Genomic DNA, 26,960 nt, shown 5'->3' with positions numbered 1-26,960 from the left:
CTTTCTTTTGAACAGTTATGTGTCTATTTGTATCCTAAGTCTATTGGAAGTTTAAATCAGCTAATACTGTGCATTACAGGTGCACTTCTTACTTTTCAAGAGTGGAAAATCCCTGTCCCCTGCCAACATGCTGTAGAGAATGCCCCTTGCTTCCTGGTTGGGGACAGTGGTCATTGCAAAGGTGCCTTGTTGAGTCAGACCTTTAACTCTGCAATAGGCAAAGTTCTCACTCTGAGCTAAGCAGTGAGTGATGTTGGACCTCCGTAAAGAAACCACTGATTTCACACATATAGAGAGAATTCTTCTCTACATCTTACTATCTGAGTCAGACCTTTTATACTCTGTGGCTGCTTTCTAAATAAATCAAACTGTAGAACTTTGCACACTTTCTGTATTGAAGCACTTGGAAAGTATTTACCTGCTCTAGACTAAAATTAATCTGGGTTTAAATAAATGGGCCATGATTTTTTTTTACTGTTTTATGTTATATGTTTTCCATTGTTTTTAGCATTAGTTGTAGGCAGCGCAGAGCGAATTTATAATTATAACCTCAATCCTACTAAAACCTGTCCAATCAAGGCTATGTTTCTAGGATCAACATGACCTACTTTTAAGGGACCAAATGTTGTTGGGATCATATGTTTTGACACAACACAGTAGGTTTTATCCACCGATAACTATCAGTAGACAAGTAATAATAAAATACTCGAACCCATAGCATATTTGTATTGTTTGAAAACAAACTGTTACAAAGAATTGTAACACTGATTCAGAAGCATAGCTGTGTCAGCAGTAACAAAGAAAAACAGTAGAGAGACAGGAGTACTAGAAAAGTCTTTAATCCAAAAAATCAGGGTCTCTTGATTAAAGGAGAATGTAGGTGAGTGACTGTATACATGTACAGCAAAAAAATGTTTATTTGTATTTATTTTTTATTTTATTATATAGGATTTTATGCATATAATAGGTAATGAAGTCAATTTTAGACATTCTCGCTCACGTGGCTTCCTTTCACCAAAAAGATTTTAAAATGAATTAGTATAATCCATTGCTAAATCCTATTGGATCTGAGAAAGAAGCTGCTTTGGAGAATGTAAGGCAAGTATTACTACAGCTCATAATCAAAAACAAAAATCAAATACACTCAACTTTAGCTGGTTGTTACTTGCAGCTATCTAATGACACAGTAGGAAAATGATTTCATCAAAATCAAAAAAGGTTTTTTACTTTAGAGATTTGCTATTTTTTTTATTTTACATGAAAGTCATATAGATCATTTTACCACTATGGATTTGAAAGAACAGTGCAATGTGTACATGACATTGTTATATCATATAGTACAGGCTGTTCCTTCAGTGGTTAAATTACAGGCTGTGTGAGAAATCAACTTTCACCTCCAGGAATCAACTTCACATTTGACCCTGGTCAAGTACAGTCCAGAATTAGTAGCGCTTGACAGCTGTTTTGTGACCTATGTGCAATGAGATTATGGTAGCGGTCCAGTTCCCTAAAGACAGGTGTCCACATCCAGCATACACACTATCCTAGCTGGCAGCATCAAACTCACATTGACTCAATGGGGCTTGAAAGTTAAAGCACTCATCAGGGTGGTTGTTGAATCTTTTTAAAGAAAAGTTTCAGCAATGATACACAGATGTATCCCAAGCACTACAATTCAGACACCGAAAAAAATTAAATGGAAAAACAGCTTTGGATATTTTAGATGAACAAAATCTGTATAGTATTATCTTTATAGTACACTGGAAATGAAGAGAAGGGAAATCTTCTGAGAGCAGACAAAAAACATGTGAACTTGTTCCAATTTCCTCTCTCTTCTCTTCTACACCATACCTTTATCTATTGAGTCTCTTTTCATCACAGTTACTTTCTTCTTAATTGTCCATCTCCTACCTTCCCCAGACATTATTGTTTTCAGTCCCCCCTTTGTCTTATCTTGTCTTTTATATTATTATGTCATATCATCCAGCCCTTTACTTTTCCCCTGTTCCCTTCCAACTTTCCTAATGCAAAAACCCGGGCAGATAGCGTTGACAGATATTTTAACTCACCATAAACTTCTCTTGTATTAGAAAACATGCTGAGCATGATTTAAAAAAAGTTCTCAGTGACAGGTGAAAAGAGATTATCATGGGAGAACCTGGGTGATCCAGCAAACCTAGAATGGATTTCTTAACAATTATTTTGTCTTAGTTGGCAAATGTGTTCAATCTTGGACCAGATCAATTCTAGGTATGCTGGTTCTCCCGTGATAGTCTATCTTTTCCAGTCTTGAAGAGCTTTAATAAATCAGGCCCACTGTGTTGTATTGTGATGTCTGTTCATCCTTTATTTGTCTACAGGTTAGGTTAATTATTTGATGTTACTACTAAGGGACATTGTTATACTTTGCCAAAAATATGTATACTGATTATATATTTGATCTTGCTATTTGCCTTTCCTGCAGCAAAAGTTTGTCGACTGCCTAAAAAGCCAACTCCCTTAAAACTGATTCACCCATGAAAGGAGGTTCATCCACACCTCAGGCAAATAAACTAGTCTAATAGTAAAAATTAAATATAAAAGCCTAATTGTCCTGAACAGCAAAAGTTAGCCCTTCCTGGGACCTCCTTTTTTATCATGATTCACAAAAAAGTCATAGGGATACAAACCTGTCAGGCTTCCCTTGCCTGTAATGCCCTACAAGCTGAGCTATCATTTATAAGAATGGTCAAAGCCTTTACAGGTGCTGTCCCAATTGGGACAGGAATTAAGCAGAAATTTACTTTGTTGGAATACAGAATGCCTAATGTCTAATAGGACAGCAATCTAATCATTCTCTGCTATTTAAAAAAAGCAAAATAAATTATATAAATCATAAAATAAAAAGCAAACTGTTCATTATATACAACTAACAGATGTCACACGAGGAAATTCACATTAAAACAGACAGGTAAACATTAATTAGTTTCTGAAGTGTTCTGTGTATACTTGTGTTGGTAATGTGATTTAATTAAGTATTAAAAGTGAGTTAGCTTAATGAGTCATTATGCTGCTTTTTTAAAATACACTCATTTGTAGTACTTAATTCTTTGCATAAAACAATACACTATTGTCATATAACATTAAATTGAAATAAAATATGATGTGTAAATGACAATGTGATACAGTATAATAAAAGTTCACACAGTGATCTCATGGTATTCCTGACATGGGGCAGGTTTTGTAACAAAATAAGGACCCTGATTGGGAAGATTAAGCAATTTACCTTTGCAGTAATGATGGGTAGAAAATAACATGATTAGGTGGTGAGACAGGTTTTTGGGAATTATTATATAGCGTAGGTGTGTTGTTATAGTTGTCTGCCCTGCTTAAGCTGAAACTTCCTCTACACCACCTATAATTAATTCAGATAGTTAAAACAGGTAATTAATACTAAAATATGTTTTAGATTGGAGTAATTTCTAACTAATACTGGTATTTATGTACTATGCTAATGAATCATATAAATATCTGTGTCTCCATTGGAGAGATTCACCCTCTTTGTTGGTCTCAGTGACATTTTCTGCAGCGCAGATAGTTATGGGAAATCCAAAATGAGAGTTTTCACCGGAACAATAGGTGGGAGAAAAATCAATCCAACCAAAGGGGGAAGCCTGTTCTTGTTTCTCTCACTGTTATAGCAATATATATATATATATATATATATATAAAACTAAAATCAATCCTTGTGAATGACCACAAATATTTAATATAACAGCCGTTGGTTTGATAACTGATCTGTACTGAACTGAACTAATCTTATATAACATTATAGAGAAATATTGATTGCATATAAAATATTTATGCAGTTTTTTAAATATTTCTTAATCAATTTGTTATTCTCATCACATTGTTTAAAAATTAAAAATGTGTATATCCAGCTTTTGGGGGATAACCCCTCACTCATTGGAAAGATCTCCTATTAGAGTGAAGCAAAATCTGCCTGATAAAACAGAAATAATTACCTAGGCGGTCGAGATTGAATGGGAGCGCAAAGCCTCCCAGGATACCTACATCAGTGGTCCTGGGAGGCTCTTGGGCGCTCCTTCTGCGCATACAGCCTTTTTGTGCAAAAAGAAAATTTGTGTTCTCACGCAAGCGCAGTGAGATTGGCATATTTTTTTTTTCATACTACATAACCCGATTAAGAGAAGATGGTGGTGCCTGGAGCACTGGCTCCAGGACAGGATGAAGCGGCACCTGATGCAGGACACCCCCGGAGCGATCAGACTGCCCTGTGGGATTGAAGGTAGGTATTTTTTTGGACATTTTGGGTTTATTTCCTCTTTATGTAGAATCCATGTTGAAACATGAAAAATTTGCTGATTATTCTGAAAACTCCATTTAAAATCCCCCTCTTGTAAGTTTCAAACTCAGTCTGTTTAATTATTTTACTTTTAAGAAAACCCAAGTATTTCAATTGTTTCATTCTAATTTATATACTTCTAATAGAAAAGTGGACAGTTAATTTTGATGCAGGACTGCTTTGACTCAAATATAAACAAACTGTGCCCATCACTACTAACAAATAAAACAGTAATCAACATTAATCATGTAGGCTTGGTTTGTATATGATCTTCCCTTTTAACAGGTAAAGTATTTTAAAGTTTTGATTTAGATATGATCTATTTGGGTGTGTAACAAAATCTTTAACAACTGTAATTGTTATGAATTGTCATACCCCGGTGACAAGTGCAGTTGTCACCCATCTTTAAATCAAGTTTCTTTTTCAATACCATATTGAGGACAAACAATCTCAGTTTATACTTGAGTATGAATGTATGTATGGGTATATAGTATGTAAGGCAGTGAGAAAAAAATTTCAGGGTGAATTGAAAAGAGACAGGGGACATTTGCAGAGGATGGAAACTAAAAGCTAACAGCTACAAATGTGTTTCATGTCTATTCTCTGAGGAGAAAGCTGCATCTCCAAGAAAGTGTAAGCTCTTCTTGGGTGGAGAGTCAGGAAAGATTCCTATTTGAAATACACAAGAAGCCAGGGGCAAGTTAGATGAAACCCAAAGTCTTTGTTATCCCAGAAAAGATGTTAAAATACACGAATGTCATAAATTGTGTTGAAGGGACAAAGAACATAAGCCACATCATCCACTAGATAACAGTTTGTAGTTGCATTGTGCAATGTGTACAGATCTGTAATCTGTAGATTTAATTATATATTGAGGTGTGCTCAGTGCAATAGGGTGAATGAATGTATTAAAATAAATGCTACTATTTGCTGAAAGTAACATGGTGCATTATGGGATGTGATAAGTGTATTGAAATACAACCATATGAGTAAAGTATGCAGTGTGGAGTACTTACTGTAAAAAATAGGTAGGTGAGGTGTGTTGTTATTATTATTAATATTATTATTATCAATATTATTATTATTATTATTATTATTAATAATAATAATATTAATAATAATAAAATATAATTAAAAAAAAAAGGATTTATATAGCGCCTACATATTCTGCAGTGCTGTACATAAAAAAGGGGTTGCAAATGACAGACAGATGCAGACAGTGACACAGGAGGAGGAGAGGACCTTGCTCCGAAGAACCTACAATCTAGAAAGTAACCTAGGTGGTGTTTTGTGGGATAATAACTGTAATAGTGTGCATATGGAAAGCTATGCTACTAAAATTAATAGGGAGAATTAATTTCATTCTTTTTATATTTAGGTCTATCTAGTTAAGTTTTCAGATAATATTTCAAAAGATAATTTTTCAACAACATTTGTCATCAAAAGTACTAAACCAATAAAATATTAGGAAGTCCTGCATAAATTCCTTGGTTTTAGTAAATAACCAGATTACTGAAGTCATACATCCCTCATTGTTATCAACTTCCCAATGTTAACTACTAGTTTCCAGTACTGATTTCAAACAACAAAGGGTTGCACTGCCTATTGAAACTAGAAGCACTGTTGCCAAATGCAGAAATCACACCTTAGTATTATGTTTTCTTTTAACTATTAGACAATTGCATTATGTCTGTAGAGAAAAAAAGAAGCTGATATAACAATGTACATGCACCTAAGACTAGCATTTTATATCTATAAACAGCAAAGGTTGACTGTAAGCCCATGGCTAAGCACCAATGCTTTACCCAACACCAATTCCCTACTATAACCCCATACTCTCCACCTTTAGAAAGCTCAGCCTTAGAAAGTACGCTGCACCATCCCAGCACACGGTCGCCCCCACATTTTTTAATGCTCAAGATGGTATCTGGCTAATAATGTATACCAGAGGAATGGGAGCCTACACCATTACAGATTGACCTGTTAGCCTACACCATGAAGTCTAGGAAAGGGAGGGTCAAACAGTCCAGAGTCAGTAACCAGGCGATCTAAAGATACCCTGCAGTACAGGAGAGCTCAGATCCACATCTACATGGGTAGACAGACAGGCAAGTGAGGTATTCGAGGTGTTAAGAGCAGAGTCTGGTTTACAGGCAAACGTCAGTCCAGGTAGCTAGCAATTGCCAGGTTAGAAAACAGGCAGAATGTCACACCATGAGCAGGTAAGGTGAGTTTAACGCAGAACTTAACTCTAGAAATAAAAATTGCAATCAGGCAGGTTCCTTACTGCAAAAAAATAACTTTACCTGTCTGATTGCAATTTTTTAAACACATTCACCTATCTCTGTTTCATTGCAGGAGCCACCATATTGATTCAACTCCTCTTTCTGTTTTCAATTCTTGGTCATCTTGATTGGCCAGACCAGGATGATATAAGTCCCACAAAGGCGCACAGGAGTTCATTCACTCCCAGCAGCCAGAGAAGAAGAAGCCAGGATGTGCAAGGTACCCCAAAACAGTGATCAGGCAGGTAAGTATTTTTATTGCAGGTACATTTCCTTTCCCTTACTGCAATAAAGACTTACCTGATCACAAATGTTTAACTTTAGATCTCCTCTGACTCTATTACCGCTGCACACAGCCCTGCTGGAGGTAATACACAGGGTATGCTAGAATGTGGTGGTGCTCAACACAATTTCACTGGACAGATAACTGCCACCAAACACTGGCATTATATTTCTCCAAGAATTATACATTTTACTAATAAAAGAAACTTACATAATATTTTATATAATTTATTATTATATTACTTTTTATTATATATTTTTTTACATGAAAGACATAGCAATTTCTGACAATAAATTTTGTTTTAGATCTTTTATTAATAGTTAGCCTTAATTGTTAACAAATTCCAAAGACCTAAAATTCCAACTGTATATTTGCCAACAGCAAAGACAGAGACATTTGTAGTAATAATTTCCCAATTTTTGTTAGCAATATTTTATATTTAGGTCTCTTGTTTTATGATTGCCTGATATTCTACAGACACTATAGAGTAATTTAGCAAAGTAACAAGTATCATTTAGTTCTACTCTTTATGTCTAATACAACTTTTAGTAAAACATTAAAAGAATATGGAACAGAAGTAAAAAATGCAGATGTCAAGTTTTAAAAAGTCCATTGTTTTTTTTTTTTCAATACATATTGTGATGGACACGCCTCACAAAGAAAACAGAAAACTTCCTTTCTTTATTTGTGTCTCATAAATGTTTCCCCTTCCAAACACTTCAGAGGGGAGGGATTCAGTAACAGGCAGTTTTGTCAATCAGAAAGTAATGGACGGGGTGACCAGGGGCTCAATGACAAGCTACAGGTTTGTAAACTGGAGGTATTTGTGGGACTTTGCAAAAAAAATAGGGGCTCTATTTATAAAACAGAAAATCTGACATTACCTCAAACATTACCTGATTGGAATCAAATACTGCCACTGAAACACATGGACTTTGAAGATTCCTACGAGGGAATGTTTGAAGGAATGTCTGATTCTCTCTTTTATAAATAGAGCCATAACAAAAAGCTAAGATCCAAGTGATCCAATGTCAATGCTGGATCTACTTAGCTGAGCCACCATATGTTCATAGATGATGTACATAGGGTGGGCCCCAAGAGCGGCTATTCCAGTGAATGCTATATTCTGATCTGGTCACATTACATTCCATTAATTTCAGAATAAACTTGTAGATAGGCCATTGACAGAGGGGGTTGCTTGCTTGTCTCTTCTTCCTCCCTATGTACAACATCTGTGAGCATATGGTTGCTCAGCTACATGGATCTAGCTTTGACCTTGGATTGCTTGGATGTTTCATTTGTTATTGGTCTATGATGATTTGTTCTGTCTTTAACTACTCCTGATGTAGTGGAAGTAGATGATCCATGAAACACATTGAGTTTTGGAACATTTGCTCTAAGGATAGAACCTATGCTCAGAAAATATTGTATTTGTTTTTGTCCAATGTATAAAATACAGTAGATGTATATACTTTTATTAATAAGATAATGTTTTAAGAAATTGTGTACCATGCATTGTTCAATTTTTAGATATTGATATATGTTGTTAAAATCCCATAATTTTTTAACCCTGTTAAGTAAAACTGCATATGTAGCTTCTTTAAATTCCCATCAAAGTTTGCATAAGCTTTTTTGGTTTTGCATATAACATTGGGAGATGACTTATTCAGAATATGTATAGCTTCATACAATCATGACTCAAGGAGCCTAAATGTTGTCTAATGTTAAAAGAGAAATCTTTCCAAAGCAGACTGATTTTCCATCTTGTAACAGGAACGAATGTCTCTATTGAAGAATTTCCCTCCCCTATGACAATTCAATTGTGAAATGACCTGTCTGTGACTTTTCCAAATGGAGGGATGAATCTTGAAGACAGCAGTGCTCCTACCCTATCCAAATATTTCCTCTCCTCCTCAAAAATCCCAAGATTGTTACTAGATATACTACTAGACCCAAGATATACTATATGGCAGTAGTTTGTAACATTGAGTTAAAGAGAATCTGTCACACATTTAAGGTACTGTCCAAGATCAGATACCGGAAAGTGCTTCCTATATACTTTGTAGGCAAGGATATCCTGGGGTGCTTTAGTATGGGAATGAACCTGTTAAAGGTTTAATATGCCTGACAAGGGTAGTAGGTTCTGTCATCAAGAGCAAAGTTTCACCTACCTTATACCCCACATTATTAAGTGACATGAGTCATACAGTCCGGGAAACAAGGATCAGTGGGGCGCAGAGACGCTTTAATATGAGGTTTACTATAAAAAAAACTAGACCACTAAGTCTAAGGTCCATGCCAATTAGTTTACAGGTAATAATGAAAGCCTACCACTGGTTATGCAAAGATCCTTGGAACTGGCAGGAAACACTCTTAGTGATTGGAATCTGAATATATACACATGGCTCTGAATGGCTCAGGAGTCAGTTTGTAAGCAATGAATCTGACTTGCACTGAAACATTCCGTGGGGGAATGTTCCAGGTCTATATGTTTAAATGACAGTAATTGATTCTCCACCATGCAATGTTTCAGTAAATGTCAGATTCATTGCTTTATAAATAGACTGTTAAGGGTATACTTGAATACTTATGCAAATGTCATGAAGCTTTAATAGGCATAAAAAATGTACCTACCTTACTGACAGCGAGTATACGTTTGCCTTGGAGTCACTTTTCCTTAACAGATAACTGCCATCCTGCCCATTGGTAAGCAGAAGAGCTTCTGCTGAATGTCGGGTCAGATTCTCATGAAACCACCTATCAGAATTAAAAATGATTCAGTTAGAAGTGGAATAGAAAACACACATTCTGATAGAAATATCATGCAATCTGGTATTATCTACAGACATGTTACCGAAGTATAAATATGAGGAGACACTGGCTGGTTATATTGCTAGTAATACTAGAATGTTTATAATTGGAAACAGTGTGTCTCCTTTGTTTGGGATGTTGCACATCAGGAAGTTTTGTTGGTACATTGTGAAATATTTTACTGCAGAATCAGCAAATTTCAACACACTGACTGATTCATCATATCCCCAAACTGAACATAGTGACTTTCTAAAATGAAAAGAATCAGAAAACAATCAATATTCTAAAACAAAACACAGAAACTGACTCTATTCATAAAATGGGGCACTGGAAACAAATCTTACTCTTGTGATAGCTTCAGTTCCTATCTTTTCCTGGCTATACTGTTTATCAATCCTAGTGGAACCATAACTAATTTTTTTATCAAATACCTATTTTACTTGATTTTTTATTAATAATATGAAGAGGACCAAGTGCAGTGGGTGCTGTTCACTCGTTCTTGTTCACTCATTCTGTATATTCAGCGCTCGTTCAAGCATCCTTCAGTCTTTTGTCACTGGAAATTATCATGAAAGTTCCTTTCCAACGACAAAAATCTAATGTGTGTACATAGTCCTGCATTAGATCTGTGGACTTTAAATTTAGGCAGTCAGTTTCCAATACTGACAATTTCCCTTTGTGTGCACAGCTTATCCTAAATAAATGAAGAAATAAGGCTCACACAGCCTGATCATCAAGACTTTACAGATAGCTTGTTAAAATATAGACTATTACATCTCAGTTGGAAAACAGCTGGTATCAGAATCAACATGCAAAAATACAAGCTTTAAATATGTGCAAGTTTTCCTTCCTCTTTTGTCATTTTAGATTTCGGTTATTATAATGAACTCACTCACGCTTTATGATCTAGGTGGTGCACTGATATATGATATACAGGATATAATTAGTAGGTACATTGGAGTGGTGTGTGGAAAAAACAAAAATGATTTAGTATGTTTTTTGCAGGATCTGTGACACACAAAATACAGTAATACTCTGTTCCCGAGCTATTAACTTTTATGAGTTTGTAAAATAGGCCTATTTAAAGAGCAGTTCCAGGCAACAGGTAAGCTAGTAATACTAGACAATACACATTGCATCTGTGCCTAAATCAAAATGTCCACTGACCTTTGAGTTCTATATAGACCACTGCTGTCTTATTTCAGAGAGCTCTGTGGAGAGACACATATTTTCCTTAATCTATGCTGTGCACCTGCCTCTGTCTTTATCCTTAAAGTACCTCCAGAGAAAAGGAAGGCTTGTGCTTTTTGACTGTAAGTAGAGGGGGACATAGGGAAGTGTAAAGTGTGCCACTGCATGAGGGCCCTGAACCATTCTCAAGCAATAGGAACATCCTCGCAGTACAAGTTCACAGAGAAGACTTGAAGATCCTTTTTGTTAAGTTCAAGGTAATACTAGTAGGTGTCCACCCTGTTTAAAAACTCCAATATTTACAGAGTACTTTATGCTTATTCTGGATTAAATCTTCCTGTTCTCAATGAATTTACACAAAGTGGTATTTTCACACTCAACTTCATCTAATTAGCTTCACCAACTTTATAAATCTCTATTTTTCTAACAGGAATTCAAACAATACATTTATTAAGCTATTATATAGCTTATAATAAGCTATATAATACCATATAATAAGCTATTATTTAAATCTTGGCCTGCATGCTAGGACAAGACTGGAGTTGGACCCCTCTCCTATACCCTTCATGGCTTACATTGGCAATAGTTCAGGGAGTTTGGTTAGGGTAATATAAAGAAAAAATTCAGCATTTGTGCTAGGATTATTAAATACATTTCTGTTAGATTGTAAGCTCTTCTGGGCAGGGTCCTGTCCTCTCCTGTGTCACTGTTCATATCTGTCTTTCATTTGCAACCGCAGTTAAATTTACAGCGCTGTGTAATATGTATATGTGGAGCTATATTAATACTGTGCAATAATAATATTCCCCTTTGAACCCATAAGTAGTTTTTTTTTAATTTGCCCATAGTTTACTATCTTCAAGATAATTGAGGATGTAAAACACAAATTTAGTCTTTTAAGACTTTACCAGGGGAATTACATGACCTTAAACCACTGCAGGTGCTACAGAGCTGTGGAGGGGGATGTGGTTTAGTTCTCTGGAGTTTTCTTTTTTCTTTCTTTCGCCTTCTTTCTTATCTTGGCAAAACCAATTCTATTCCTGTTAGAATTGTATCTAACAATGCCACAGTTGCCCTGCTCCCATGTACCAGTCTTGCCCTTTAGGGATGTAGAGTTGCATTGTCCAGGTCCTGCAGTTTTTCCTCCATGATGTACAGGAACCCTGGCTTCACAACTCATGTAACATGCATCTTGTATACAGAATGTCATGTTTAAGTCTTTTAAATCAGGTAATAGAGTTTTAAGTGCTACAACCTGAGTGCAAAGTTCAGAGATCTTCTTGATGTGTCTCTACTGTTCCAGGCTTAAACAACAACAGGATTTGGCATGTGCTTTGAGTTTAGCAGCTGTGTACCTCACATTTCAAGCCAACTGGCTGACCTTGATACAGTCTTCTTGTCAGCAGTCAGCATCTATCTACAATTAGTACCTGTTTTAATAAGATTTAACTTACACAAGCTGGCAGCCATTTACATTTTTCTAGCTGAGGAACCTGTATCAGTTCAGGAAGCTTACAGCTGGTTCTGAAGAAAATTAGTCCAAAAATGGTCACCACGAATGGAATATGCTCTGAACATTCACTGAAGCCAAAAGCACAGTAGGCCTTTTTAAGCCTTGATTTATTGATTGGTGCTTTAATATGGGAATGACCTCTAACAAGAGAAGACAGATGGACACATGCTGAAAGTCTTCTGTAGCATAGCATTCACAGCTGAGCCAGTTCACTTGAATGTGCTTTATGGTACATGGTGCAGAGGCCTGTAACTAATATGCAAGCTCACTTTGTACTAGCTCTAGGAGAAGGCTTATCCTGTGTTGACAGATGTAAACTGCAAACCTTTACTATGTAACACACTCTACTTCTGTACAAGTTTTATTTATTCTGTATGGCGTATTAACCCTTATTTTGTGTTTTATTGAGTTCCCAACATGGATAGGTTATAAATATATAGTTATATATTTCTAAAGCTGGTCGTCAGGAATTAGCTGAAGGTTACACAAGTAAGAATTATATATTATTGTGCATGATATAATATAATTATATATCTATTTATAAAGAGTATGTATAATAGTTCTGCTACTTTTGTGTAAAGTGTAGTAAATTCCCTTTAACTTAATGCTGAACTCCAGCCTTACTTTCAGTCCTTGCAGTCTTGTACAGGTTCACCTCTTGGACTAAAAATGCTTAGTCTGATTATACTGCACACTATGGGCTCTATTTATAAAATGGGGAATTTCTTCAACCATTCCCTGGTAGGAATCAATTACTGCCATTAAAACACATGAACTCTACCCTCTAATGTGGGTAGATTCCCACAATATTTGAGGGATTGACAGATTCTCTGTTTTAAAAATTAATATTATTATTAATATTATTATTATTATTATTATTAATAATAAACAGGATTTATATAGCACCAACATATTACTCAGTGCTGTACATTAAAAAGGGGTTTCAAATGACAGACAGATACAGACAGTGGGCCCTATTTTTTTAAAGCTCTCCAAGGCTGGAGAGGATACACTTTCATCAGTAAAGCTGGGTGATCCAGCAAACCTATGAGTTTCTCACCATGTACATTGGAGGCTACAGCAACTTAGATAAATCCTGTCTCTTTTTTAGTCTGGAGGACATCCGCCCTTACTGTCCCAGGCCCACCCCTTTCATTCCTTTATCCTTATTCCTTTCTGCCATGGAGGCTCAGCATTATATTTAGGCATTTTTAGGGCAGTCATCATGCAAATACAGTCCACCTTGGAATGCCTGCTTCTCCAGATGGATATACACTGATCAAGACAATTTGAAATTTAAATAAAGTCAGTAAAAGGGTCCTCAGAGGAGTAATTTGGGAGAGAACTTTGATGTTTTTAGGAAGGTATTTACAACATTTATAGTCCCCCGCACCAGTCATTAGCTGCCCATGAAACAGAGAGCCAGTGATGGTCTGAAATAAATATGTAATGGAAATAGAAAGGTTGATTGAAAATTTTCATTAGCAGGCTCATAAAGGTGAAATATAGTATGCGATGAAATGCAAGTAGATCATGCTTCTGCTTTAAAATGTAGTCTTGGTGTCTCAGGTCTCTTGGTAAAAACGTTTGAATCTGTACTTGTACTGTGTATGAATACGTTTTCTACAAATATACAAGTTCATTAAGCATTTCCGTGAGCCGTAAACCTCTTTTCTTTAACCTCTCCTTCCTTTCTATTGCATTACTTTCTAGAGGTGGCTTCAACCGTATCATATGAATTCAATAATAGGAGAGAATATACAACAAAAACTTTCCCTTCTCTTTCCTTTAAAATGTAACCAAAGTCAATAAAAAATTATGTACATGATGCAGTCTTAGCATTTTTGTTTGTCTTACCCCCAGTAACAGTTTTATTACTACTGATCTTGCCAGTAGATATGTTTTCTTTATGCTAGTGACATACTACATCTTTTATGTAATTTTATATTTTGCCAAAAGTTACACTTTAACATTAAAACAAACTTTTGCTTTACCAATGCAGGGCAAAGCAACATGAACTATTTAGTGTCCCCTGTTGGTTATGTTTTCACTCCATCTGATGCTCCATTTAATTGCTAGGTATGGGGCATCATGGGTCAACTCCCCTTTCTCTCATATGAAATTGCTTGCATTGGTGGTGGTGATTGATTAGTGCATTAATTAGTAATTTTACTTCATCATTTCCTCATTCTTGGTGGTTGAATGAAACAGAGGTAAAATGTAAAAAGTAAAAAAATAGTTAAGGAAAGTACAGAGAGCTGACAAGAAAGGGTGTGGGAAAGTGAACCAGTTGTCTTTTCCCCTGCATGGGCAAAAATGTTTGCTTTAACTTATTAACATATTAAGTCATATTTAGGTGATCATGGATGTAATCATTTTTTAGTTTGGGGCCAATGACTGTTAATTTCCTTATGCATATGGTGATGTGTAAGAGAAACTTTTTGTTAAAACTGCAGGTTGATGAATTACCTTTTTACCTCTATATTTCACATTTCTAAACAGTAGCAGACTAGAGATACTATGACCCATTCTATTACTTGCTTTTCAGCATACTCCTACAGCTGTGGCGCGCAGTTGACAGTTGAAGTGTTTCATACTCAGATCCAAAGCCTGCCATTTGATATTAACAGTGCATGCTTATTTCACCCATTGGTATGTCAGTATGTGAAACTCTATACTGTCACCATTAATTTTTCCAAGTAGACAAATGTTTTTCAGAGGGTTCTACTTTAACATTAGAATACATTTAGAGCACTTTGCTACAAAAAACATCTTTGCTCAAGACAATATTCCACACGTTTGCCTCTGTCACAATGGAAATATAAAAGTTGCCATTGCTTGCTACTTTTTCAAAGGTTGTTAATTCCCTGCTTTGCCATGCTTATCCCATGTCTTCACTATGTATGACATGAATCTGTCTTTTTAGAGGGCATCTTTAATTCAGTCTTTATAAGACTGTATTAAAGATTAACTTACATAAACATTAACATACATAAAGACATTAACATATGACCATGGTATTGAGCCGTTTTGAGGGACAGCTAGTGACATGAGTATGGACTTTGTAAAACGCTGTGTAATATGTCAGCGCTATATAAATACTGTGTAATAATAACAATATTATAGAACTTTGGCTTTGTGCTTTATTCGGTAACTGCCATAATGGGGAGTGATGCCTAGATGCCTCTCAAATCTTGTAGATCATTATGCAGCCTAGTCCCTGGCTTTATAAATGGTTTCCTAGGTCTTGCTGTTCTACGCAAGTAGTGTTAGAGTTGCTAAAACTGGGGTTTATTGAGAGATCTATGTATAGAGATCAGCAGTAGGAATAGACATGTGGATACTGATTTTGATAGTTTTATGTTAGTTTTCTTGCTGACAAAAGCATGCAGGTCAGTAATTCTAGATTCAGTGCCTGAGTGTTTGTTTCAGACAAATAATTATTCACTGTATTTAAAGCATACAAAATGTTTTAATAAATGCATTTATGTTTGCTGTTTTTGCCAAATATTGTTTAGTATATCAGGTCATATGAATTCCATACTTTGTTCTCATTGTAGAGCCAGAAGTGGTACATTTCATAATTAAAGCCCATCTCCAGGTTGGGTTACACAAACAATATTTTTCTTGATATCTTCTAGCAGATCACATAAAGGGTTCTACTTTTCTTTTCTTCCTGTTGGTGATCCTGACAGGTGAAATAAATGGCCTTTATGTAGTGAATTGAGTGCTGTTCTCCATTCTTCTAAACCTCTAGGCCAGCAGAATGGTTCACCACCAGGAGGTGTGCCCATGACATTTCCGGCTCTCGGCAAGTAGAATAAATTATGCTGGGTGCAATCTGACTAGGAAAAGGAGCATTGGCCAGAACTGCAGGAGGGTGTGGAGGACAGTGTCAGGGCATGGACTGGGTAAGCAATTTTGTAAAAAATATACACCCATCAGGGGTTTAAGCTATTAAGTCTTCAAGGTTCAGTAATTTGGCTTTTTATGTCATCCCATCTCCCCTTCCCTTGCTACCTTTTCAAGCAGTGAATTTGCAACATTGCCTCTTTTTGGTAAGCAGGGTCCAGGATGCAATTAAACTGACCCAGAAAGCAGAAATGGAAAACCAAGAAATAGAGTGATCTTGCTGAGCTGCAGAAAAATGTGTATCACATATCAAGTACTGCTGGCCAAAGTTACATAATCCTAATAAGGAACAAAAATTTGTATGCATAGTTCAGATGTATATTTAGCTGCATGTTGGAGGTTCACTTTAATCTGGTTTCTCTGAAGTTCAGTTTCAAGAAATAAGGCACAGATGCCACCTGGTACTGTCCCTGAAAATCAGGCACTACTCGAAAGCTCTCCTGAATACTCCTTTTTATACCCCATTACTCAGAAACCAAATATAAATCAAATGGGATTGTCTTCCTAATATCACAGTGATTTTCAGTTTCAGCCACTGGAACAACATCCACAATTAAACCTAAAACATAATACCTGTTTAAAGGTCAAAGATCCACTGTTAAAACATCTGCTGGCAAAAAGGGAGATACTAAGAGCCAGGTTAATTAACCGTAAAGGTCACATATCCATATCAAAGCAAAGGGCTTATTAGTTCTAGTGCAGGTTCTGAGTAGAGGCTAAAAATAAACAACATCCTACCGGGGATGAGAGGATTAGTGAAAGCCATGTTGGATTGTGGGAAAACCCTCCTGAACTCTGCTGTTAATACATGCTACCCTTTCCCTGCCTGGAAGGCCTCAGATAATGTGAAGTCCCTACTGATGTATAAATAAGAGAAGATACTAAAACACAACTCAACCTGAATACACCAAGGCAGTCTATCCTACTTCTTTACATTCACACACAATAGGGCCAACCTTACATTCAGACTAGGATAAAAAACATAACCAACTGAACCATATGTAAAATTTAAAGGACTTCTGCCCCGTTCTGTTCAATAACTGAGCTGAACGAAATAACATATTGACAGGATTCTGGCTTTACCGGTTTCCCTGCAATGCAAAGGCTGAATATGGAGGTCAATTTGCAGGACACATTGACAGTGTCTCTAAAGGGCAAAACTCTTTGCAATCACTGTTCGTGTGCTCCCTATCCACTCCTTGTACATCCTATCTGTGGGTCTAGTCCCAGCGATAATGTATTCTCAATAATAATCCTCAAGAGTGGGAGTGAACTTCGCACTAGAAGCTTAACACTTTCCCAGAGGTGGAGGTCATGAACTCCCCAATACGTGGAAACACTGGGATGTATGGACATTTGCTGCACAATGCTAGTAAAGGTGAGTATCTGGGGTTAAGGGCAAGGTGGGGTTGTAGGACAAGGTGATGGCATCTCTTTTATTTCACATATATATCATAATGCATAATATTAAAGAGGAAGTTAACTCAAAAGTTCCCAGAACAAAAAAAATCCACTTACCTTCATTCCCGCAGAGCAGTCAATCGGTCCAGAGGTCGCTTCCATTGGGTACGACTGCGAGCCGGCGCGACAGGCAGCGACATCTTCTCCACTTCTTCCGGGTTCTTCTTCCTACGTTACCCGATGCAGGTGCGCGATTGGATGACGTACTTTGGAAAAAAACTGTGAGATCGGTAACTTTTTCCCTTTTCACGAAAAGGCTCCAAGATGCATGGGCATGAGCAGAAGAAGTACCCAAGAGCCCCCTGGGATGCGTGATGTAGGTATCCCGGGAGGCTTTGTGCTCCCATTCATTCTCGATCGCCTAGGACAGTGATTTTCAACCACTGTTCCGTGGCACACTAGTGTGCCGTGAGAGATCTTCAGGTGTACCGTGGGAAATTATCCAATTACCATTGTCGAGTGCCTGTGCTGTAGTGACTGGCAGAGTAATGTAATACTCTTCCATGTCAGTGGGTGGCAGTAGGTAGCTCAAGCGCCTTGTTTATTTTTAGAGACGAGAATTAGCTACAAAGTGTAATTTTGTAACACTTTTGATTTGTGGTGTGCCGCAGGATTTTTTTAATGTAAAAAATGTGCCGTGGCTCAAAAATGGTTGAAAAACACTGGCCTAGGAGATGGAGATTTAGTGCTGCACCCTTTTTTTTTTTTTTTTATTTTTTTATTTTTAAAAAAAGGTGTTGCACTTTCAAAAAACAAACAGAATTTTTGAGTTTAGGTATGCCTTAAAGCCCAATTCTGTGCCTTTTTTAGCCTTGTTTATGTGCCTATATGGAAGCTTTTTGGTCAGTTCCTGGTAGCACAAGAAGCTGTAGAAATTTTTTGTTTTAGACCTTAAACTCAATAAACTTAAATAGATACTACTTGCAAACACTTAAAAAGGTATTTACAGGTGTTTAAAAATACCACAGAAGGTATTTATAGATATTTATAATAAAAACGGTCCCCCTTAACATTGAAACCAGACCCTTTAATAGGTTTGGGGCCTTCCTGCATAGGACAGCGAGTGTGTATGCCTCCACTCCTATCCATAAAAGGTCTTCTAGAATCTAGTTTGCCAAAAAAGGAACAGGGTAAAAAGTGTAGCCCCCCCCCCCTTTTGACAAAAAACGTAGATACTCTGGAAGCTAGGCAGTTGGAGAGAGCGTTCTCAGCTGCCCCCGTGTACACACACATGCTGCACGTACAAGGGCAGCTAAGGACAGGTATCCCTGGCTGGCTGCGTTAACAAATCTGGCAAGAGCCTTGTCCAAAGCAGATGCAGGCTCTTGTCACTGTCAGAGAGAAGAACAGCAGCATTTCTGAATGTTGAGTGGCTAAGCGCTGGAAAGATTCCTCATGGACCCTGCAAAGGTAAGTATAAGATAAAAAGAACAATAACGATTTTTTTTTTACTGTCTGGAGTTTGGTGTTGGTATTTCTGAGGCTAATTTAACCCTTTCAGGATATCGGTAAGGGGTACTATATACCCCTGTACTCATTCCCTAGGGTGAGGGAACAGATATCTAGGGGCTTCCAAATTCCAAAAAAGCTGCCCACATACCAACCCGGACAGGGGTTACAATTTAGGGATGGGATCCTCTTCCACAACCATGGCCCTTGTCACCAGCAGGGGACATGTAAATATCTTTACATGCTTTTTGCTTTTTTGGCAAACCAGATTCATTTGATGTATAGAAGGGGAGGCACGCATGCTCACTGCCCTATTTACTACCCAAAGCCTAAGGTTTTAGGCATTTAAAATACTCATGTACATGTTTTAGGATTTTGCATATGTTTTCTACTCAGATCTGAAGAAACTGAAAGAATGGGAAAAAGTAAATGTGAAGAACCTGGAGGAAAAAAGATCAAATATTTGCACAAAAATGTATAAATACACCTCACAGAATGGGCCCTAATCAAAAGAGCTTGCCTTTTGCAATTTAAGAACATTAAGACATGGCAGAGGGAAGTTTACCTATTATGGGGCCCAGAAATTGTGATCTTTTAAAAGCACTGCGTATCCTTGATATAGCTGTTGAACTCTGAAAATGCTAGATGGCTAGTTTTTAGATTTTTGAGTTACTATTATTATTATTATTATTATTATTATTAATAATACTATCCTTGAAAAGGATGCTTGTTTATTGTCACTCAAAGTATCAAAGCTAAAGATGGCTGACTAGCTAGAATTTGTAGAAGGAATACAGTCATTAGGACCCTAACCATTAAACCATTCACACAACAAAGTGCTCCATTAACAACAAAATTAGAGTTTAAAAGGGATGTTGTTGCTTTAAATACATGGGTACATTCTATATAGTTATCCTGCCAATTATCCACAATATTTTTTTTGGGGGGGGGGGGTTAACAGTACATGAAAATGTGGACAGATGGACAGGAGAATTTTGGTACAAGTTGTAATCTGCAATTATTCTATTCAGATACTCAAACTAGGGATGAGAGAATATGAAGACTTCCATTGCAGACATGACATCAGGATTTTTGAGGATTTTGGATGAGGATTTTGAAGATTCTTTCCAGGATTTAATAAAGAGATAGCAAACAAACTTGAAAGGGATAACTCAATGGGCCAAGAAACCAAAAAGAAGGGAGTATGTTTATGTTCATACACATCCTCTACCAGCCTGTTTGGAAATATAAACATGCCATACTACCTTCACTGGTGGCTTAATATTCCGTTGCAATCACAATTCAAAATAGCATAAAGTGAAAAACCTGATTACAGCACATATAAATGTACACAGACTTAACACTTCTTAGTGCAACTTTATTAATTCTATATGCAATAAATTTTAGGTATGTTAGCCCATCTCTAGTTAACACCTTTCAAGTACTATTAATACTGCTATGTTCACCCAACAGCAATGAACAACAAATGAAAAACATTTGTTTGCCTCCATTGCATACTATAACAATAAAGCACTTGGTTATTAAACAAATGTTGCCCAATTCACACTAATACATTTTTAATCAATAAATGATTTTGTGAATTGTTGATAATTACACTTCATAGAGTGCTGTTATTGTTACATTGGACTTTCCCTTGTAATTGTTTCAATTTAAAAGTGATTACATTGGATCATAGTGCCTACACAAAGTACAATGTTTTTTTATACTTTTCCCCCCAGGTGTAACTATACCAGTGTTTTTTTTTTACCCCTCCACATTTTACCCCTCCACATTTTACCCCATCTGCCTAGGACTGTACTTGTACTGTGAGGCAGATAAAACCCCATCTTTCAGTATTGTTTTTTTATCAGTAAAAAATGGAAAAACCGAAATGGCATTTAAATGCTTGTCTCCCTGCTGCCACTCTGCATTGTACACACCTGTGTTCAAAAGGTGGCATACCCAGTCCAGGACATGGCAGCCCGCACACATACTGTACTGAGAGTATTGAGGCAGGGACACGTATTCTTTGGACTTTGGTATCGGAAAAAAGCAATTGTAAATCAATAATACATTGCCAATTATATTTGCCTCACCTATAGCCTATTACACATATGTGAAACCTAAATGCAGTTTTCTAGAAACTGTTTGCACTGGGAGTTTTTGGAAATACCAGTAAATCACTCATGGATCCAAGCTGTGGAACACTCTAAACCTGCATACACTCATGCTTTTGTTGGCTAAAAATAGCAGCTATGGGGAAACAATCTGCCAGGGTTATTTTTACATTTCGAAAATAATCTGCAATACACACTACAACTACACTTTATCCCATGGTATATGCATCCTATGCTGTACTTATAACATGATAGTGCAGGGTTATCTAATTGGTATGAGGTTTTTAATCACGATAGGTGCGTAGTTGGGAATGTCATACGCAAGTTCTTACATAGTGTTATTTCAAAACCAAAAAAAAAAATCAGAATATAAAGAAATTCCAATAAATACAATAAGTAAAAGATTTATTCAGCAAATAAGTACACATCACACACCCCATATTAGTGATTACATTAGTTATTTAGTAAATTTACACATTACAAGGCAGGAAATTTGTGAAAATTATGTACGTGATTCTTGTCAAGTGAACTCATCGGATGATATTATTTTTCATCTTCCTTCCTCTTTGTATGTAAAACACATATAGTTGAAGAGCTGCAGTGAGCCTTTAACATAGAACACTGTGATGGTCATTAAAAGTGCTTATACTTACTATTCAAGGTTTTTGCTCTTTTTTTACTACTAGATCACCTTTTTCAGCACTTGTTTGCTGTGGTGGTGGAAGGGTTGGGAAGGCATATAATTTATACTGAGATCTGAGATGCTGAAAAATATTGGCAGGCTACAGAGGATACACTGGTTGGATGTAAAATAATGGTAAAAGTTAGTTTTCTAAACTGATGTCCTCCCCTCTCTGATTTCTGTTCACAGTACTGGTCCCTAGTAATGTACTGACAATGCAAATAACTCTCCAGCTACACAACTTTGATTTACAGATACTTTGTTTTGAGACTTTAACGTTTTAAAGCTCTTCAGGGCATTATATATATATAATCGGATTGATCTTCAGCTTTAACTAACAATACCAACAATTTACTAAACTCTTTTACTAAAATTACCAATACCAACTAATTAATAAAATACTTCAACAAACCAACGAGGGTTGGTTGATTTTAACTATGTTTAACAGTGTTACTTGCATAACCCAAGTGCACGGGATTAATAGATTGCACATAGATACATATTGCAGAAAAACTGAGAAGAGAGCTGTTTAAAATTGTGGTAAAGAATACTGTATTGGCAGAATGTGCTATTCCCAAGTATAGTGAGATAAGTCTGCAAAGAAACTAGAATCAAATCCAACTGGGCACTTGTGTTGTAAAGATGAGATGCCAACTCCTGTGTCACTGTGCAAAAATGGAAAAGGAGATATGAAATAGGGACTAGAGTGGAGACACGGGCCAAGGTTAAATGAGGGAACAGTCCACTGCTCCAGACCAAAATCCTTAGTCAATGCAGTCTAACAATGGGAAGTAGATACAATAATATAAGGATTCATCCCAGCCTAAAGTGCACCATGAAGCTGCACAGCATAATATACATTTCTATCTCCAAGATACAGAGAGCACTACATTTACTATAAATTACACAGGTGGTTGTGCTCCAGTATTACAACAATGGTACAATTACAATGGTAGAGACCAGTTGACCTTACAGTTTACTTATATTTTACCATAAACATTCATTCATGTAACATAAAATCCACAATTATATGCTTTATTTGAATATTTAAGTTTGTATATATTACCATATGTAGTAACTGGCCTAAAGACAAATTACTTATTTTTTTCCCCTAGTGCAGGAGGATCTATGCTGAACCTAAATAGAGTGTATCAAAAACCCAAGGAACTGCCATGGATGCAAATACTGTTATTTACATGAACTAATTTTTGTCAAATCACTTGACTAAGTTTTTTTAAAAGCTACCAGAACTCACAAATAGTTCAAATAAAACTTTGCAAACGTTGAAAGGCATTTAGATATCTGCCATCCAAGTATCATTTATTCTGTATTTCTCAATTTTACCAAAGTTCTCTAAACATTATTCACTATCTGTAGCAGGAAGTATGTTGTGGGTAGATAAAACTTATTTCCTCTAATCTATAATTGGTTGAAGAAGTAAGATGTAGTATAAGAGAGCTGAAAGAATATAGGAACAGACAGATGGAACAAGAGAACATGGGTTTTGCATCAGCATGTAATGGTTGAGACCATATAGCAGTGGTCCCCAACTATTTAGAGCTCATGGACTCCTGACCGTGCATGCGCTAGGAGCCATGTGACATTCAAAAGGGAAGAAACTTCCCCACAGAGTGTCTTCATGATGCCTTGAGCCTGCGTTCCATACAGGGGACATAGCAGTTCTGGCCGGTGCGCCCCCCCAAGAGAGGTCCTTCTCCCGACCCCACTGGGGGGGTGCACGGGCCAGAGCTGTGGCCCACCTGTTAGACAGTCAAGGCCCCCTAGTGGGGTTGGGGACCCCTGATATATATATATAAATTTATATATATATATATATATATATATATATTTATATATATAACAAAACATAAAATATAAAAATATATTTAGGTTAGTGGATCAAAAAATAAATACATCATTTAAAATATGGCGTGATCAACTACCTACGTTTTATATCCGTAAGAAACCAAAGTACTTTGATTTCAGTCTTTTTCTTGTGTATTGTTGCTAGAATTTTCCTCAGTTTGGTGTCCTGAATCCAAACACCATTTAAGTCGATAGGGAAAAAGTTCTGGTGGTTTGTTCTGCAGTAACTACAGTAGCCATATTGCCTAAAATGGCATTAGAGGACCAACAAATCTCTCAAGAGCGTTCTGCTAATTATAAAATTGGGGAAATTTGTACAGTGGTGGAAAGGGGATCTTTCATGCAGCTGGAGGACAACATAGAGAAGTATCAAATCCTTCAATTTACAGCTTTGTGGGAGTTCTCATTTTATTTTATTTTTACAACAATGATACAAAGTGATTTGGACAACAAGTGAATCAGTGACACAATAAAGAATTTTTCACATTCAAACATAGACTATGAAACTTAGATTTCTTTGTTTGGTGAGAATTACTAGTTTTTTTTAACAAGAATGATGAAGTAGGGGGATTTATTTCCATCACATCCAATCAGGTACTGTGACCCATACATGAGAATTAATATGAAGGAATTATGCATGTTTGTTGTTTGTTGCCATCTACTGCCAAAATTTAGCATTTCAGAGCCCCCAGTCAAATACTACAAAACGTTATAAATGTATTTAAATACACTTTATAGTTCAGGGATTTGAAATTCATAAATCTTGTATATAACACGAATTAGGAAGGTGGCTTAAAAGTCAGCCCCTTCAGGGGAAAATAAACTGGATTTTTTTATTGGTATAAGAATTTTATTTGGTTTTATTTATAAGCACATTTTGCTTTGCAGAACCATTACAATTACACTGTAAACAATAGGAATTTTACAACCAAGGAGCATTTAAAAAAGAAAATGATCCTAAAGCTCCTTCTGTGGGTTCATTTATGTTATAGTATCTTATTCAATATATGGCCTGAGAAATGTGTACAATTTTTAGTTTTTAGACCTGATTAAAATAAATAAAGACGATGGACAACACATTTACACTAACTAGATCTCTCATAATTCAAATAGTTTGGAGAACACCTTTGCATATCTTTACCTGTATGTAGCAAGACCACATCAGGATAAGATTCATTATTAGAGCACTCTGCTCAGCTGTGACTCCAGATTCCAATCAAATGAATGGAAGAAGTTGGGAACCATTTTTAGCATCAGCTGTAACTGGGACAGATTGCAGCACAGTTCCCTAAACAAGTCACTTTTGCTGTTTAGAAATTGCTGTGTGGTTACTGTTTAGCACAAATGTGGTTTGCCCCGATGCAGTTTGCCTCTCCCAGGTCCAGTTTGCTGCCTGCCTGGAAACAGATGTCAGTTTCGCACTGGGGGTCTGAAAGGACCTTTAGTTTCAAAAACATTCTTCAAAGAGTTATTTTCAGCTGAGTCTAATGAAATTTGAAAATTAGTCACATGACTAAATATATTCTTCTTTGCATTAAAGCCTAATAAATTGGAAGTAAAATTTCAGTAACACAAATAGTTTGTCTGATCCAAGTATTATGAACAGTAGAAGTAGTAGTAGTAGCAGCCAAAACAATATTATAATAACCAGTAATTATTGAGATGGGATAGCCTATTTATCCTGGCCACCACTGTAATAAGCACTGAATGGAAAGTCCAAAATAAATTTTAGGTTGTGAATAGAATTAGAGTGGCAATATACCAACGGGGACACTTGACATGGGATGTTCCACACTGGAGAAATTTCCTTTCACTTCCTGTTGTGTCTACAGGAGAGTGATAGAAAACCTCCCCAATGAGACACGGACAGCAAAACTGACAGATGCATTTTTCCTACACTATCATCGATGAAAAAACGTTTGGCTTGAGATATACTTTACATAAAAGTATGCAAAATATATATGAATACGCTCATGAGCATAAAATCTTTCTTTTCCACTGTGAAAGAAGTTACACAGGACACATTGGGGTTGATTTACTAAAGGGGTTCAAATTATCAATTTGCAGAATTTTTATTCTTTTGCTAACTGAACAGCCTTAACTCCTTTAGTAAATCATTCCTATTGTGTTCAGTTATCAGCTACTCCTATAAGTCCGTCACCAGCTGTTTCTGGTTAATTCATAGTAGTTTCATAGGTCTTTAACAAAAATTAAAAAACAACATCCCTAAGAAGGAACTACACCAGTAGAAGTAAACAAACCATACGCCATATCAGATGTTGCCTATATCTGACAACTCCCATTAATTACTTACTGAATTTGTCCTGAAAGTGTAATCTGCTACCTTATGATGCAGATACAGGGTCCTGAATAATGGAGTAGGATATCCTACTCACACCTTATTCATATGATAAATTTGTGTATGTGTTCAGTATATCTGTGATAAATCGGTTGTGCTAAACTTAGGGACCAGAGAAATACATGTCATAGAAGTATACAATATAGTGAAGAGTGATTGGTGTACATTACCCCAGTGACTCCAGCTCATTTTCGTCTGGCTGGTCCTGACAATATTTCTCCGGCTGCTCATACTCCTCCTGCTCCCTCCAGCTCACCCTGTGTGCCCGGTAGGTCATTTTTTGATATCTTCCATCAGACCCCTGTCATATATCCAAACGTTAATGCAGTGTGTGCTAGAAATTCATGCGTTAGTCAATAACACCACCTGCAAATCACTCAGACACTGTGAGACTCAGAAAGGCAGACCTGTAACACAAAGCAGGAAGTTATTGTGGCCCATCCCATTACTCACACACTGAAAGCATTACATAAGAAGAACCAGTTTCCAAGTAATTAGGACAGTTTTACAAATAACAAGACATTAACAAGGTGTTCACCTTTTACAGGTCAGACCCTATTGTAAATACAAATCCAACTACATTTTAAAGCTGCCCCTGTTATAAAGAAAAAGTTTAAGATTCCCACTTCTGTTTAAATAGTTTTAAAAAACTGATGCCCAATTGTTCAAAATATATTTTATTTTGT

General features: G+C 36.5%; 1 protein-coding gene across 1 annotated transcript in view; it reads right to left on the bottom strand.

Moving 5' to 3' along the window:
- The window catches only part of DAPP1 (dual adaptor of phosphotyrosine and 3-phosphoinositides 1), a 37,348-nt gene extending 10,667 nt beyond the window's left edge, over nucleotides 1-26,681 (bottom strand). The window contains exons 1-2 of the mRNA XM_072406815.1: nucleotides 26,445-26,681; nucleotides 9,548-9,670 (exon numbers count right to left, since the gene is read on the bottom strand). Of these exons, the coding sequence (XP_072262916.1) occupies nucleotides 9,548-9,670; nucleotides 26,445-26,551 (230 nt within the window). The 5' untranslated portion in view covers nucleotides 26,552-26,681. The remainder of the gene's footprint in view (nucleotides 1-9,547; nucleotides 9,671-26,444) is intronic.
- Nucleotides 26,682-26,960: the final 279 nt, after the last annotated feature.

Source organism: Pyxicephalus adspersus, chromosome 3 (assembly GCF_032062135.1).
Source record: "Pyxicephalus adspersus chromosome 3, UCB_Pads_2.0, whole genome shotgun sequence".
Lineage (NCBI taxonomy): Eukaryota > Metazoa > Chordata > Amphibia > Anura > Pyxicephalidae > Pyxicephalus > Pyxicephalus adspersus.
Note: the sequence above shows the minus strand (reverse complement) of the source record. Positions and strands in the feature narration are given on the sequence as shown.